This window comes from Anolis sagrei, chromosome 1 (assembly GCF_037176765.1).
Source record: "Anolis sagrei isolate rAnoSag1 chromosome 1, rAnoSag1.mat, whole genome shotgun sequence".
In the NCBI taxonomy this organism is placed as follows: domain Eukaryota; kingdom Metazoa; phylum Chordata; class Lepidosauria; order Squamata; family Dactyloidae; genus Anolis; species Anolis sagrei.
Window position 1 is genome coordinate 194,825,390 of NC_090021.1, and position 15,418 is coordinate 194,840,807.

The 15,418-nt window shown below is 41.4% G+C and overlaps 1 protein-coding gene and 1 long non-coding RNA gene across 2 annotated transcripts; one reads left to right on the plus strand and one right to left on the minus strand.

The window, feature by feature from the left end:
• The first annotated feature begins 14 nt into the window (after window positions 1-14).
• On the plus strand, window positions 15-9,455 carry LOC137097636 (uncharacterized). The gene is made up of 2 exons (XR_010910319.1): window positions 15-131; window positions 6,640-9,455. It is a non-coding gene; the product is annotated as an uncharacterized lncRNA (long non-coding RNA).
• On the minus strand, window positions 3,966-13,348 carry KLHL23 (kelch like family member 23). Its single transcript, XM_060778761.2, has 4 exons — window positions 12,744-13,348; window positions 9,800-11,014; window positions 8,798-8,950; window positions 3,966-6,486 (listed from the first exon to the last, which is right to left on the minus strand). The coding sequence occupies exons 2-4, from the start codon at window positions 11,010-11,012 to the stop codon at window positions 6,176-6,178; spliced, it is 1,677 nt and encodes a 558-aa protein (XP_060634744.2). The 5' UTR covers window positions 11,013-11,014; window positions 12,744-13,348; the 3' UTR covers window positions 3,966-6,175.
• Between the last annotated feature and the right edge of the window lie 2,070 nt (window positions 13,349-15,418).

Sequence of the window (15,418 nt, forward strand, 5' to 3'; positions counted from 1 at the left end):
GCGGCACGCCCCACCCCCTTCCTGTCTCTGCCGGAGGAGGAATGAATGAATGAGTGCTCTGCAGCACCACGTACTTACTTAGGCCATCCCTCGTTGTCCGAGGAGGATAGTCTTCCAGGATCAGTGTTCTGGTGAGTCTGGAGGTGACTGTGGAGCCCTATTCTTGACCTGCATCTTCTCCCGCAGTGAGGGCATTGGTTTCCAGGTGGAAGGAGGTCTCGGTCGGGGTTGGCTTGACGCGCCTTCCTCTTGGCACGCTTCTCTCTTTCGCCCTCCATTCGTGCCTCTTCAAATTCTGCAGCACTGCTGGTCACAGCTGACCTCCAGCTGGAGCGCTCAAGGGCCAGGGCTTCCCAGTCCTCAGTGTCTATGCCAGAGTTGTTAAGGTTATTATTATTATTATTATTATTATTATTTTGCGTACTTCTACCCCGCCCTTCTCAACCCCCGAGGGGGGACTCAGGGCGGCTTACAAAAGGCACCATTCGATGCCAACACAACAATAAAATAACATATATAGACGACAGTTATAAACAATTAAAACAATCAATTATACATCACTATCAATAAAACCGGTCTAGTGCTCAACGTTCGCCAGCTCAGAGTCTGTAAATTCATTCCACATTGTCAGATCCTATCAATTCTAGTCGTCATTGTCCTTTGTCTGTCTGCCAGATTACCCAAAGGCCTGGTCCCACATCCATGTTTTTAGTTTCCTTCTAAAGGAGAGGAAGGATGTTGATGACCTAATCTCCCTGGGGAGTGAATTCCACAGGTGAGGGGCCACCACTGAAAAGGCCCTGCTCCTCGTCCCCACCAACCTAACTTGTGATAGAGGTGGGGCCGAGAGCAGGGCCTCCCCAGAAGATCTTAAACTCCAAAGCGGGACGTAGAGGGAGATGTGTTCAGACAGATACACTGGGCCGGAGCTGTATAGGGTTTTGTAGGTCAAAACCAGCACTTTGAATTGTGCTCGGAACTGGATCAGCAGCCAGTGGAGCTGATATAACAGAGGGGTGGTATGCTCCCTGTATGACGCTCCGGTGAGTAATCTGGGTGCCGCCCGCTGGACTAGTTGAAGTTTCCGAACAGTCTTCAAAGGCAACCCCACATAGAGTGCATTGCAGTAATCTATTCGGGATGTAACAAGAGCGTGGACCACTGTGGCCAGATCCGACTTCCCAAGGCACGGGCGCAACTGGCGCACAAGTTTTAATTGTGCAAAAGCTCTCCCGGCCACCGCTGAGACCTGGGGTTCCAGGCTCAGCGATGAGCCCAGGATCACTCCCAAGCTGCAAACCTGCATCTTCATGGGGAGTGTAACCCCGTCCAGCACAGGCTGTAACCCTATGCCCTGTTAAAGGTTGGCTTTGAGCCCATCTTTTTCTGCCCATCAACATTCCGTTTTCCATTCTTGAGTTCGGAGTAGAGCAACTGCTTTGGGAGACGGTGGTCGGGCATCCGGACAACGTGGCCGGTCCAGCGGAGTTGATGGCGGAGGAGCATCGCTTTAATGCTGGTGGTCTTTGCTTCTTCCAGCATGCTGACGTTTGTCCACCTGTCTTCCCAAGAGATTTGCAGGATGTGGGATTTTCTGCCTTGATGTTCTGGGGTATAGGGCTGTGTCGCACACTTTCAGGCCCCTTCCACACAGCTGCATAAAAATCCCACAACATCTGCTTTGAACTGGTGGCCCTTCCACACAGCCCTATAACCCAGAATATCAAAGCAGAAAATCCCACAAGATCTGCTTTGAACTGGGTTATCTGAGCCCACACTGCCTTATATTCCAGTTCAAAGCAGATAATGTGGGCTTTTATTTAGCTGTCTGGAAGGGGCCAGGGATAAATGGCAGTGTGAACTCAGATAACCCAGTTCAAAGCAGATCTTGTGGGATTTTCTGCCTCGATATTCTGGGTTATATGGCTGTGTGGAAGGGCCCTCAAAGAAAGGCAAAGGCAAATGCCCTCTGAGCACACCGTGGAAATGCCAAGTCAAGGGCCCTTCCACATAGCCATATAACCCAGGAAATCCCATAATATCTGCTTTGAACTGGAGGCCCTTCCAGACAGGCCCTATATCCCAGGATCCGATCCCAGGTTTTCTGCTTTAAACTGGATTATATGAGTCTGCGCTGCCAGATAATCTGGGATAAACAGATTGACTGAGGAATAACTTCCTAATGGTCAGAGCTGTTCAGCAGTGGAACCCTCTGCCCTGGAGTGTGGTGGAGGCTTCTTCTTTTGGAGGCTTTTAACCATAGGCTGGATGGCCTTCTGTCGGGGATGCTTTGAATCCAGGTTCAGATCCTGGAATATAGGGCCTGTCTGGAACGGCCCTGGGTTATCTGAGTCCACACAGCCATATATCCCAGTTCAAAGCAGAAAATGTTGGGTTTTATTCAGCTGTATGGAAGGGGCCTCTGAAATTGTTTATAGGCACACAATAACATACCCTTCAGCTTTGAAAGTGAGAGACTCAGTTCATCCACTGCCATCTCACTTTCTTTACTTGTTTGTAAACATCCTGGTTTCTCACTCACCTCCTCTCCCTTTCCTTCTTCCTCATTTGTAAAAGACCAGAGAGCAAGGTCTTCCTCAGTTGCTTTCTATTTTACGGTTCTCTATATAATATTTAATTCTGTAGAAATCTGTACAGTATTTGTTTAGTGTGGCTGTTTTTATTGTTAATTTAAAAAAAATATATTTTTCAAGTGTTTAGGATTTTTCAGTGGGATCACAAAAGCTGTACATAATAATAATAATAATAATAATAATACCACTAGATCATTGAACATGGGCAAAACGGGTCTGAGATGATACACCCATCCATTTGGGAAAGGTTACTTCTCACGTCAATTTCTAACATTTAGCAGTTAGACATGATGGGATAGCCAAGTGCTGAGGGAAGGTGAGTCATGCCACCTAGTGCTACTCAAGTGCCAAATTGGGCTTGAAACTACCCTAGGTTATATAACAATTATTATTATTATTTATATACCACCCTATCACTTCAAAGGGACTCAGAATAAAGGATCAATGCAGTTTAACTGCCGAGGCTCAATGTTATGGAACTATGGGAGTTTCTTTTTAGTCTTCTCTGCCAAAGAGTGATGGTTTCCCATCAAACTACAATTCCCAGGATTCCATAGCATCAAGCTTTGCAACTAAAGTGTCATCACTTTCATTCTTCACTGTAGATGCTCCCTTAGTTAGAACGTGGAATCACAACATCTCTCAAAGGAAGAATGGGGAGATCCTCGTTCCAGAGTTATGTGCTTTACTTTGGACTACCTAACTATGATGTATTCTGTAGAATGACCTGCTGGAAGAGATTTGACAGCTAAATAAGTCAACTCTGAATCATTTGTTTTGAATTTTCATTCTATTACGACTATACATTGAGTTAGCACCCTGTGTTTGTATCATTATGTGTTTTTATGTGTGTATTTTATGTTCATAGGTTTTGACTTCGTTGTATCCTGCCTTGGCCCTTAGAAGAGGCGGGTAACGATAGAATGTATCATTATTATTGTTATATGTGGCAACATTAACAAGATAGATTTCTTTACATTAGGAACAAATTTCCTTGAACTGTTAAATGAGTAAACAGTTTGCTTGGACATGTCATAAAGTTACTTATTTTCACCAAGTATTTCTGAATAAAAAGGAAGAAGAATTACCCAAACATATTGTCAAATATAAACCTACAGATGTTACAAGAGCAGTTTTGCTGCCAACCAATCATTTTCTTTCAAAAGTAGCCCCCCCACGCCACCCCCAAGGAACTTTCTGGACAGCATCTCTCAGGATCCCAATGGGGGATTCTGCGGGTTATCGTCCAAAAAAAATTCCCAAACTCTGATTTCACCAGTAAAACCCTCTTGCTCATTGGGCTATGCTATAGTAATGTATTCACTACAATTATTAAATCATAACTAACCAAAGTATTTTCAAATACATAACATTTATTGTTTTTGAAAACAGTAAGTGCAATAATTGTTCTGAGAACCCAAAAGCTGTACATTCATTTCCACTTTAATAAATAAACAAGTAAATAAATAAAGAGAACCACTTCAAGGTGCATTTCTAACACTGCAACCAAAGTTGCAGTGGGTTGGAAACACTAACTCTGGTGTCTTTGCTTGCCCCAGCCATTATGATACTGCTCTAGCAGATACTGCTCTTCTTGCTTCCAAAAGTATAAACAATCCTTGCTGTAGTTACCATGTGTAAAAGAGCATCAGAATTCAGAATGTTGAATTTATAAGTCTGGGTCTAGTGGGACTTTAAAAAATGTTTTCAATGTTCTTCTGAATTATAATTTTTTATTAAATTTTTGCTGTAGGACATGTCTACCACATTGATAAAAAGTTCCTTCTTTCTGATGACATTTCCAACAAACTTTTTAAAAATTTTGGTTCTATCTTTGCTAATCTTTCTGGCACCATGTATTATCATGTAGAAATTTTCTCTTAGTCCATAACATTTTGTGAATTTAATCTTTATTTTCCACATCTGTTCCCATTTGGATATTATGACCCCAGGGGCTTTAATCTTGTGGCATACTCAGGTTATATTATTGTGCCGGTACCTCTAACTTTAAAGGCAGCTATAATTCTTACCCATGTGAGGAATTTTATTCATCCAGATTGTTGCCCTGATGTCAGAAGCATTAATTCTTATATCCACTAAAAAAGCTATAGCAAATAATACAATGATGCCACACAACCCAGAATTATTCATAGTATTTAAGCCTACAACCTACAGGTTTCAGTGTTGCTAATTTCTAGTCTAGACAAAGAAGAGCAGGATCATCCAAATCCAATTTATCAGGTCCTTTGCCATTGAGTCTAGCTATTTAGGGAGTGAAATATAGATTTTAAAGGCAATTTCTACAGTATTCCTTCCCTTCACAAATTCTACTTTATGTGATGTGTTCAGGGTAGTCAAGATATCTCCCAAGAAACATTACCTAACACCATGAGTGGTTTAGTCCTTTTTTGCAATTGTAAATTTGTTACCGTTTTGAAACCATGAGCTTTACAACATACATCAGTTAAAATAACCTATAATCTGATACTTAGAATACATTTTTATGTGCAAAATCAGTATGGAACTTGAAAGTCTGTTTTAGTGGAAACAAAAAGAGACCCATTATACTTGTTCTATATCCCCAATTAACATAGATTTAGAATATATGTAATGGTTTCAGCAGTACAATTAACAGAAAATGTTACAATATAACATAAGCACAGTAAAATAGTTAAATTAAAATCATTTTTCTTGATGGCAGTTCAAAAACAAACATTAACTACAAAATAATGTGCAAATATTAAATAATACTTTTATGGTTAACATTTTTTCCAAAAAGGAACACATCATTCACATCATTCAAGTTTACAGTTCATGAGCTAAGCAGCTTCACAATATGCACAAACGAATTATGTGCTGTACAGCCATCACATATTGCTGTTTGTATACAGTAGTATCACAAAGTATAGCACAACATTTATGGCTGGGGAAAACTGGTACAGGCATATTGTCTCTATTAGACAAAACTTTAAAGAAATAATACTGTTTTGATAGAAACAATACCACAGTGGGTTTGTTAACAACCAATGCAACACTCACCAAGAAGTGAGCTTTTCAACATCTCGGGAACTTTCTCAGGATATGAAATAAAATACTCTTTTTTTTATTACTGACAACAAAAAGCCAGCAATAAAGAGGGAAAAGTATGTTGAATGCTGTAACAGAAAAAGTCTGGATTTATTAACACTCTTGTGAGAGAATGGAAGAGTTTACATCATATTTGGTGAGAAAATATCCAGAGTAGCACCAAAGTGCAATGGCTGATTTTCCTTTACTAAATCAGAACCCAGTAGTTGTTTTGGCCAGTATCTAGCAACAATCAGAACATACAGGCACTTAAAAAGTGAGAAACCAGAAATAATAACTCCTTCCCTCCCCAAAGTAGTAATCTATATATTAATAGACTTTTAGGTAGGTCTCAAGTTTCCCAGTCAATAAAAGACAATTTGAGCAGTGTTACATCATGATTGGAAGACATGTTTCTTCCATAGACCAAGTCCCATACAAGTGTCATGTCACCTTTCTTTAATTTTAGGCTCTTGGACATTTTCTTCTTGACAAAAATGTGTCATTTTGTCTGGTTACACATTGTACACACAGACGCAACCATGTGAACGCATAGCCATAGGGAGATTGCCCACAATTTCCCATTTATTACATTCTGGGTCGTATTTCTCAATATTCTGTAAATAGGACCCCTTGGAAGAAGAATAGCCTCCTGTGACGTAGATGCATCCATTAATGACAACAGCACCACACTCCATTCTCCTTTCGATCATATCAGCCTTCTGTTTCCACTCATTTTGCTCTGGGTCATAGCAATCTGTGATTGTGGTCTGTCCACCCACAAGGTACAGCTTGCTTTCCAATGCAGTTGAACACAATCCATATTCTATATGGAGAATAAATAAAGGCTCAGCAACTATTTGAAGCAGGGTTTTTAAAAGCAAAACAGACCAGGCATTTGGTAGATATGGAAGAAGACAACATAATTAGGGGTCATAATGTAAGAGCACTGAAACAAGGTTTCTCCATTTGATTTCAGGGGATTCTGCATAAAATTTAGGATTACTAAGCACAGCAGGTTACAAGATCACTTCTCTGCTGACATCCTCTCTGGCCAATGAGAATAAACTCCTGCTTTTGCCTTATACCCCAACTGTGTCTCATTCGGCCTTCTGGGAAGCTAGACATACTGAGCCCCTCATGATTTTAGTGGAGCTGAAATCACTCAACAAATTCTACTACTAGAACTATTCTATGAGCCTTCCACTCTTTGCCTGCTGATTTTAACTACCAAATTGCTACTCCTTTTAAATAATAATAATAATAATAATAATAATAATAATAATAAATTTATTTCCCACCTCTCTCTGTGGCTCAAGGTGGGATACAACATCATTAAAACAAAAGATAAAATACTATTAAAAGACATGTAACAAACTATACAGAGTTAAAAATACAAGTTAAAATCAACTGAAGAAATAAAGATTAAAATTAACAATTTAAAATTATCACTTTATTTTTAAAAAATCACTATTTCTACCCTTCAACTTTTTATACCACTTTTCTAATTTTTAAAAAGTTAAGGTCACAACAACTTCTGCTAAAAAAACTCCAATATGCTGATGATAATGCAGACTGATCATTCAGAGGAAGATTTACATGCCATTTTAAACAACATCAAGAAAACCAAAGTTACCAACCAGTCTCTTTGCAATGTCAAAAATAAAGTGTTCTGGAAGAAGCAAAGACCATCAGCATTGAAGCCATTATTCTCTGCCATCAACTTTGCTAGACTGGTCGTGTTGTCTGAATGCCTGATCACCGTCTCCCAAAGTAGTTATTTTACTTTCTGCTCCAAAACAGAAAATGGAATGGACAACAAAAGAGATTTCAAGATGGACTTAAAGCAAACCTTTAAAAATGTGGAACAAACACTGAGAAATGGGAAGCCCTGGCCCTCAAGCTTTCTAACTGCATGCCAGCTGTTGCCAACGGTGCTGTGGATTTTGAAAAGGCACAAATAGAGGGCAACAAGGAGAAACATGCCAAGAGGAAGGCACATCAAGCCAACCCTTGTCGGGACTGCCTTCCATCTAGAAATGTATGTCCTCACTGCAAAAGACCATGCAGATCCAGAATAGGTCTCTACAGTTACTTATGGACCCACTGCCAAGACTCTTATCCTTGGAAGAAAATCATACTTGGTCATGAGTGATGACCTGTGATGAAGCTTCATTCATATCTTCTTTATTAAAAAGCGATTGACAAAGTTTGTGCTGAATGACAGTGATCAGATATGTGTGGAATGTCTTTTGGGCAGCTTGCCACCAGTGCCAACAACTGTTAATAACAGCTGTTTAATTAGAAGCAAGAAAATTAGCTTTGTGAAGTTTCTTTTCTGATCTGCTCCTCCAGATCAAGAAAATGGCAATTAGGGTCAGTAAACACATAGCTGGCAGCTCTCTCCTCAGAGATCACTGAGGAGCAAATTTCACTTCACCATATTGCCGGGACTCCCCTGCAATGGAGGACAGTACTGAAGTACAACGTGGTTGGCAGTCAGGTTGCATTTTCTATATGGAATAGAAGAGTGTCATCTTTCCCAGGAATTCAGGCAATAAAATGTCTTGGGCCAGCCCTCACTGCAACAAAAGGAATAGTTCCTGTCCTTCTATATTTTTTCATGTTGATGAGTCTGAGGCCACTATCTCCCACTGCAGTGGCCAGAAATTATAAGAGCACTTGATCACCACAAAGAATCCTTGAAAAAATCTATGAATCCAAACCCCAGCAAATGGCCAAGAGTATAGCAAATATCCTTTCAAATTGAATTCAAATTTGTGTTATTTGTATAAGACAGTGACAGCACCAATCATCCTCTCCAACTTCTTTGATGCAAATACGCCTCTCCTAATGTTCAGAGAGAGAGAATAAGTCAAATGGAGGACTTTGCTCTACCCTTTTCTCTTTTATATGCTAAGTGAAATCAGGTGAATAGACAAGCAACAGAAACATTGAGGAGGTTGTTGACCAGACCATGGCAATCTCCAGTGCACCCCAAATAAGACTGCTAACAAGGGTATGGACTGTAGAATGATAAGACAACATGGGAGCAAAGTTTGTGAAAATTTTGATGGGAATAAAAAATACTAATTGTTATGTCATTACTCATACTGCTGAGTAGATGTAAAGCTTACCTGGATATGGACTGGTGGTGATGATACTCCATTGATTACTGTCAGATTGATAGCTCTGAACTTTGTCATATGTGCAGCTTCCTCGATAACCATAGTGGCCTCCGGTGACATAGATTACTTCACTCAAGACACAAGCGGTGGCGTTTCCAACCCCTAATCAGTAATACTATATTAATGAAAGGCTTTCAGAAAGGATAAACAATATTCATCATATCAAATTTTTTATAATGTTATTACAAATTTTATAATATTGTTACAATTACATCATGTATTATTATTAGGGAGAAATTGATAACAGAGTCAATGCTGAGAAGAAACCAGTTTCTGGTGGAGATTTAGAGTAGATGAGGGGATAAAAGTGCCAAGTACAGAATCTGTGGTCAGACGAAGCAACGTTGGAACTGAATCAAGACCTTGTAGTGAACCTTGCAGTCTTGCCTTGGATATATTCATGTTATACCTTGTTTGATTTCATGATTCATGTTTGGAGTTTTACCCTGGAAGTTTCTGGGTTAGTTTTTCATGTGCTCTGATTTATTTATTTTCTGGACTATTTGTTCTTCTTATCTTTCTACCTACTTGGATTTACCTACTTCTTTGGAGTGTTTTTACTACTAATGCTTTTTAAATTACCTTCAATAAACTGCTTGCATTTTAATTTAGTTGTGTGATGTTTTTAAGTCAGAGGGCTTCTTCCTGGCCTGGAGTGCAACAAAAAAATCCAGGCGTCCCCTGGGCAATGTCCTTGAGGACGGCCAATTCTCTCACACCAGAAGCTACTTGCAGTTTCTCAAGTCTCTACTGACACAAAAAAAAAATTCTCATGCACTTATTTTAATTAACGAAAGACTGCAATGGTTTTGATTAGATTTTTCTTCAAAGTCTGAAGAAACATAAAACATATAGGAGAAGGAAGATACTATATTATCAGATTATTTATTGACATTTGAACCAGCAATTGCAAACAAATATCACAGAATAAGTGTTTATAATGTGACATACCTTTAATCATATTTGCAATAGGGACCCATTTCTTTTTCAAAGGGTCATAGAATTCAGCTTCTTCAGTTGGAGCGCCTTTTCTGTAACCTCCCAAAGCATAGATGCAACCACCCAGGGTCACTGCACAATGGTAGTACCGTGCATTCAGCATGGGACAACCTTCAGTCCATTCATCAGCTTCACAGTTGTAAATCCACATTGCATCAAGTGCTTCAATGTTGTCTGTTCTGTATCCACCGGTCACATAAATGTTGGGTCCTAGACTAGTGACAGCGTAGCTCTCCCTTGCATGCTCTGGCATGTCTGCTCCCTGGATCCATGCATTGGTTAGCGGATCCCATGCATGCACCTCAGATAAAGGGTGCCAGTAATACCCACCAATTACATACATGACAGCTGTAGACCTTGTAGAACTTGTTTTGGGGTTTGGGTTTAGTGCATGGTGTATCAGAGACCTGATTTTATTTTTGGTTAATCGGCGTTTCTTGTACATACTTAAGGCTGATCTCAAATACATTTCATCAAAATCCGCTCCAAGACAGTTTAATAAATCATAAATACACTCTGTTCTTTGCTCCAGATCATGGGCAATCCATTTAATAATGGGCTCGAATGTGATTTCTTCTTTCCAAAAGCTGAGATTCTTTCTGGAGAGAATAAACTGGAATTTCTCACTACTGATTTCCAGAAATTCTTCCTGCTGCCACACTTCTTCGAACCTAGATAACAATATCCTTCTAGATTCCTTCTCTAGCTCTGAACAGACATGGTATTCTGCAAAGGAATGCATCCCTAAACAGTTGTCAATTTCCAAGTGCCTTATCAGAAACTTTTCACAGGCTTTCTTGATTGAGATAAACTGAAGGCGATCTGCAGCTTGAAGGAGACTTTGGACATTTCTCTTTGTTATTTTGATCTCTGATGTATATGCATAAATCACCAGAGATTCCAGTACTGGGGGACTGAGCCCAGAAATTGTGATCTGATTCTTCGATTTTTCTTTCATGTCAGAGGTGAACATGGCCTTGAAATAGTTGCTGCAAGCAGCTAGCACAGCTTTATGGCAATGGAAAACCACACCAGTTGCACACTGAAGAGTGACATCAGTGAATAATCCTTCCAGGTAGAATATTCTGAATGCATCCAAAAAATCAACAGGATGGGAAAGATCTTTATATAAATAGGTGTATTCCTCCTGTTCGTTTAGCGCCATCACTGCAATGAAATATCAGAAATGGTGATGAGAGATAATCTGTAAAGTAAATGACTAGGCATGTTCACTTGGGAGGGACAGACTTTCATTAAAAAGGAATAAAGTGGTAACTTCAAGGGAGAAAAGAGCAACAAGATGCTAGAGGACAGACTTACATGTGCTAAGCATCCCCTCCTTTGTATCTGCAGAAGAGAAGGTTGAGAGGAGACATGATTGCCTTGTATAAATACGTGAAAGGAAGAGGGAACAGGCTTGTTTTTTGCTGCTCTGGAAACTAGGACTCGGAGGAATGGGTTCAAATTTCAGGAAAGGAAATTCCACCTGAACATTAGGAAGAACTTCCTGGCTATACGAGTTATGATTTCCCTTTTTATGAAGTACAATTGAAACATATTTTACAGAGTGCACTGCCAACACTGCACAACTGAGTTGTGTACATGTCTAAAACAAACACTAGGTGATGCTCAGAAAACCTTTACTGTTGCCATATTTTTGGGGCCCCAATAATGAGCTGAGGAGGGGACCCAATTTGGGGTTGGGGCCAACATTTAATAATCAGTGGTATCATATAATGGTTTGCGTTTTCGGTTTTGCTCTATTGTATTTTGTTGTTTGGGCTTGGCCTCGTGTAAGCCGCTCTGAGTCCCCATTGGGGAGATGGTGGCAGGTATAAAGTCTATTATTATTATTATTATTATTATTATTAAAGTGATGTCAAACAGTATTAATTCTACAGTGTACATGCCTTCCTGATCTTCTGGTTTCTTGAGGGCAGTTTGCATTCTGGTTAGTGACTTTGCCAAGGTATGGAAAACCATGATCTATTTAACTGTATTAATTTTTTATTTTCTGTGTGGGAAATTTGACCCAATTCTATCCTTGGTGGGGTTCAGAATGCTCTTTGATTGTAGGTGAACTATAAATCCTAGCAACCACAACTCCCAAATATCAAGGTGTGTTTTCCCCAAACTCCACCAGTGTATACATTTGGTCATATTGAGCATTCGTGCCAAGTTTGGTCCAGATCCATCCTTGAGTCCAGAATGTTCTCTGGATGTAGGTGAACAACAACTCCAAAAGTCCAGGTCAGTGCCCACCAAACCCTTCCAGTATTTTCTGTTGGTCCTGGGAGTTCTGTGTGCCTAGTTTGGTCCAATTCCATCGTTGGTGGAGTTCAGAATGCTCTTTGATTGTAGGTGAACTATCAATCCCAGTAACTACAACTCCCAAATGACAAAATCAGTCCCCACACCTCCAACCCCACCAGTATTCAAATGTGGGTGTATTGGGTATTTGTGCCAAGTAAATAAAAATACATCCTACATATCAGATATTTACATGATGATTCCTAACAGTAGCAACATTACAGTCGTGAAGTACCAACGAAAATAATGTTATGTTTGGGGGTCATCACAAGGTGAAGAACTGGATGAAGGAGTTGCACATTGGGAAGGTTGGGAAACACTGGTTTAACCCATTACGCCACCTAACATTGAGATAAGGAGACCCCACCTGGGTTGTGGACCCACAGTTTCAAAAGCAGTGCTTTCGACTACTAAGGGCAGCTCCGAGGAGCACTGCGGGTCCCTAGGTTTCCCTCTGTGTCCCCTTTCCCTCTCGCCTTCCAACTTGTAAACAAAAGCGTGGCAGAGAGACAATGCCTGGCTTCAAGGACCCTCCTCTGAAGCAGGTGCCATTCATGACAGCCTCCCCAATTTGCTGAAAACCCACCTGCTCTTCCAAGGGGACAACCTTGGCTTGGCCGAGGAGGAGGAGGAGGAGAGGAGGTCCAGTTGGGAAGGAAGGAAGAAAACAAAGGCGAGCAGGACCCTGAGATTGCCAGGAGTCGCCTGCAAGCCCCCCTCCGCCGCCCCGAAGGAGCCAAATGGGGCGTGGAGCAGGGAGGGAACGCCTCCTCGTCTTCCTCCCCCTCAGCAAGACCCACACGGGGGTCCCTTGGCTTCTCACAGCCCAGACAACACTAGGGTCCCTTGGCTTGAGGAGCCATCAAGGGCAAGGAAACGTCAGGGCACATGGAAGGAAAGCTGTGGGGAAAGCGAGCATGCTCCCTTCTCCCTTTCCCTTCTGCTCCCTTCCCCTCTTTGGGTGTCCCAGCACCAGCCTTGCCTTCCTTCTGAAGACCAGAAACTAAAATTACAACTCCCGTGCTCCCCACAGCATGGCTTGTCAAAGTGTTGCCCGACTCCATGACTTGGAGGCAACCCCGTGGAGGCAAACTTGGGCCAAGCTGGGAAGTCGCAATTGCGCTCCCGTTACTACTTGTCGGGCGCTGCTTCGAGCCTCTTCTCTTCTCCCGAACCACAGCTGAGGGAGGGAAACAGCACGAGTGGGAGGCTTCCAGGGGAGGGCTGCTGCCCAGGAGGGGAGGGGAGGGGAGGGGAGGGAGCCGCCTTGGGACCCCCCTCGGACCATCTTTGGAAGGGACGAGCAGCTGCAAACAGGCGGAGCAGATGGGGCTGGGCGCCTCCTATTTTGGTGCCCCAGCTGGCGCCCAACCCCAGCTTAAGCCTTGCCTCCCAACAAGGTCATCCCAGAGACAGAGAGATGCAGCCTGCCCTCCTCCACCACATCTCCTTTCCTCCTCCTCCTGATCCCAGGAGAGAAAGGGGATCCGTCCCTTTAAAAGCGCTTGCTGGAAGTTGCCAGCATTGGCTAAATCAGGGTTTCTCAACCTTCCTAATGCCGCCATCCCCTTAATACACTTCCTCATGTTGTAATGACCCCCAACCATACAATTATTCTCGTTGCTACTTCATAACTGTAATTTTGCTACTGTTACGAATCATCATGTAAATATCTGATATTTATTTATTTACGACATTCTTAAGCTGCCCTTTTCACCTTGAATGGCACTTAGAGCGTCTTACAATATGTAAATACAAAATATTATATTATTACCATAGACCGATATTAGTATTATATATTACTATATTGTACTATACCATTATAGTGTAATATTATTATGCAGGATGTATTTTCATTCACTGAACCAAATTTGACACAAATGGCCAATACGCCCAGATTTGAATACTGGTGGGGCTGGGATTGATTTTGTAATTGCTGGGATTTATAGTTCGCCTACAATCAAAGAACATTCTGAACTCCACCAACAATAGAATTGAACCAAATTTGGCACACAGAACTCCCATGACCATCAGACCCTTTTGATGGGCATTGACCTTGAGTTTTGGAGTTGTTGTTCACCTCCATCCAGAGAGCACTGTGCACGCAAACAATGATAGATCTGAACCCAATTTTGCACAAATACTTAATATGCCCAATGTGAACACTGGTGGTTTGGGAAAAATGGATTTGACATTTGGGAGTTGTAGTTGCTAGAATTTATAGTTCACCTACAATCAAAGTGCATTCTGAACTCCACCAACGATGTAATTGAACCAGATCTGGCACACAGAACTCCCATGACCAACAGAAAACACTGGAAGGGTTTGGTGGGCATTGACCTTGAGTTTTGGAATTGTAGTTCACCTCCATCCAGAGAGCACTGTGGACTCAAACAATGATAGATCTGAACCAAACTTGGCACGAATACTCAGTATTCCCAAATGTGAACACTGGTGGAGTTTGGGAAAAATAGACTTGACATTTGGAAATTGTAGTTGCTGGGATTTATAATTCACTTACAAAGAGCATTCTGAAACCCACAAACTTCCCACACAGAACCCCCCTGCCTTGAAGGGAGTCACTGGCATGAGCCTCCCTCCAGCCTTACATGCTCTTCCTCACCCCACACATGTGCACCACTTTAGCTACCATGACTAGCTATGGAATGCTGGGAGGTGTAGTTTTTCAAGGTTTGTAGTCTTTTTTGGCACTGAAAGTGCTGGTGCCTCACCAAAGTACAACTGCCAGGATTCCATAGAATCTAACCATGGCAGTTAGTGTTGTCAAATTGTATTAATTCTACAGTGTAGGTGCACCCATGGAGGGGATTCTGAGTGCACACTTTTGGCGTGTACATTTAATAAGCTAAACGATACTAATTTCAGATCTTAACTATGAAAGCAGAAAATTAGAAACCCATGATTCCATGAACCTACCTACAACAGCTTTCCCTTCGTTGTTTTGTTAACCTTTGGTTTTAGATCACTGCTGAGAAGAGAGAATTTGACAAAGAGGGAAGTGCATTTTGCCAAAGGCTTCCATCAGGAACCTTTCAGTTACACCCACCACCTTTTTATAAAGTTACAAGGAGCAGCTGTGATTTCCCAGCAGAAAAAAAAGATGGGTGGCAACCAACCGGTAAGAGATAGCCCCATCATTGGATTACTCTCTAAGCTGCTTGAGTCTTTGAGAAGCAAGCACTGCATTTTTAAAAAATCAGTCCATTTGCATGGTTTTGATACTAATTTTAAATATTTCTT

Excerpts from the sequence above, each read along its gene's own strand:
- KLHL23 (XM_060778761.2), bottom strand. The coding sequence starts at position 11,012 with ATGGCGCTAAACGAACAGGAGGAATACACCTATTTATATAAAGATCTT. Across the intron at positions 8,951-9,799 it reads TATTGCAAATATGATTAAAG|GGGTTGGAAACGCCACCGCT; the intron begins GTATGTCACATT and ends ATTACTGATTAG. Across the intron at positions 6,487-8,797 it reads CACCACCAGTCCATATCCAG|AATATGGATTGTGTTCAACT; the intron begins GTAAGCTTTACA and ends TTCTCCATATAG.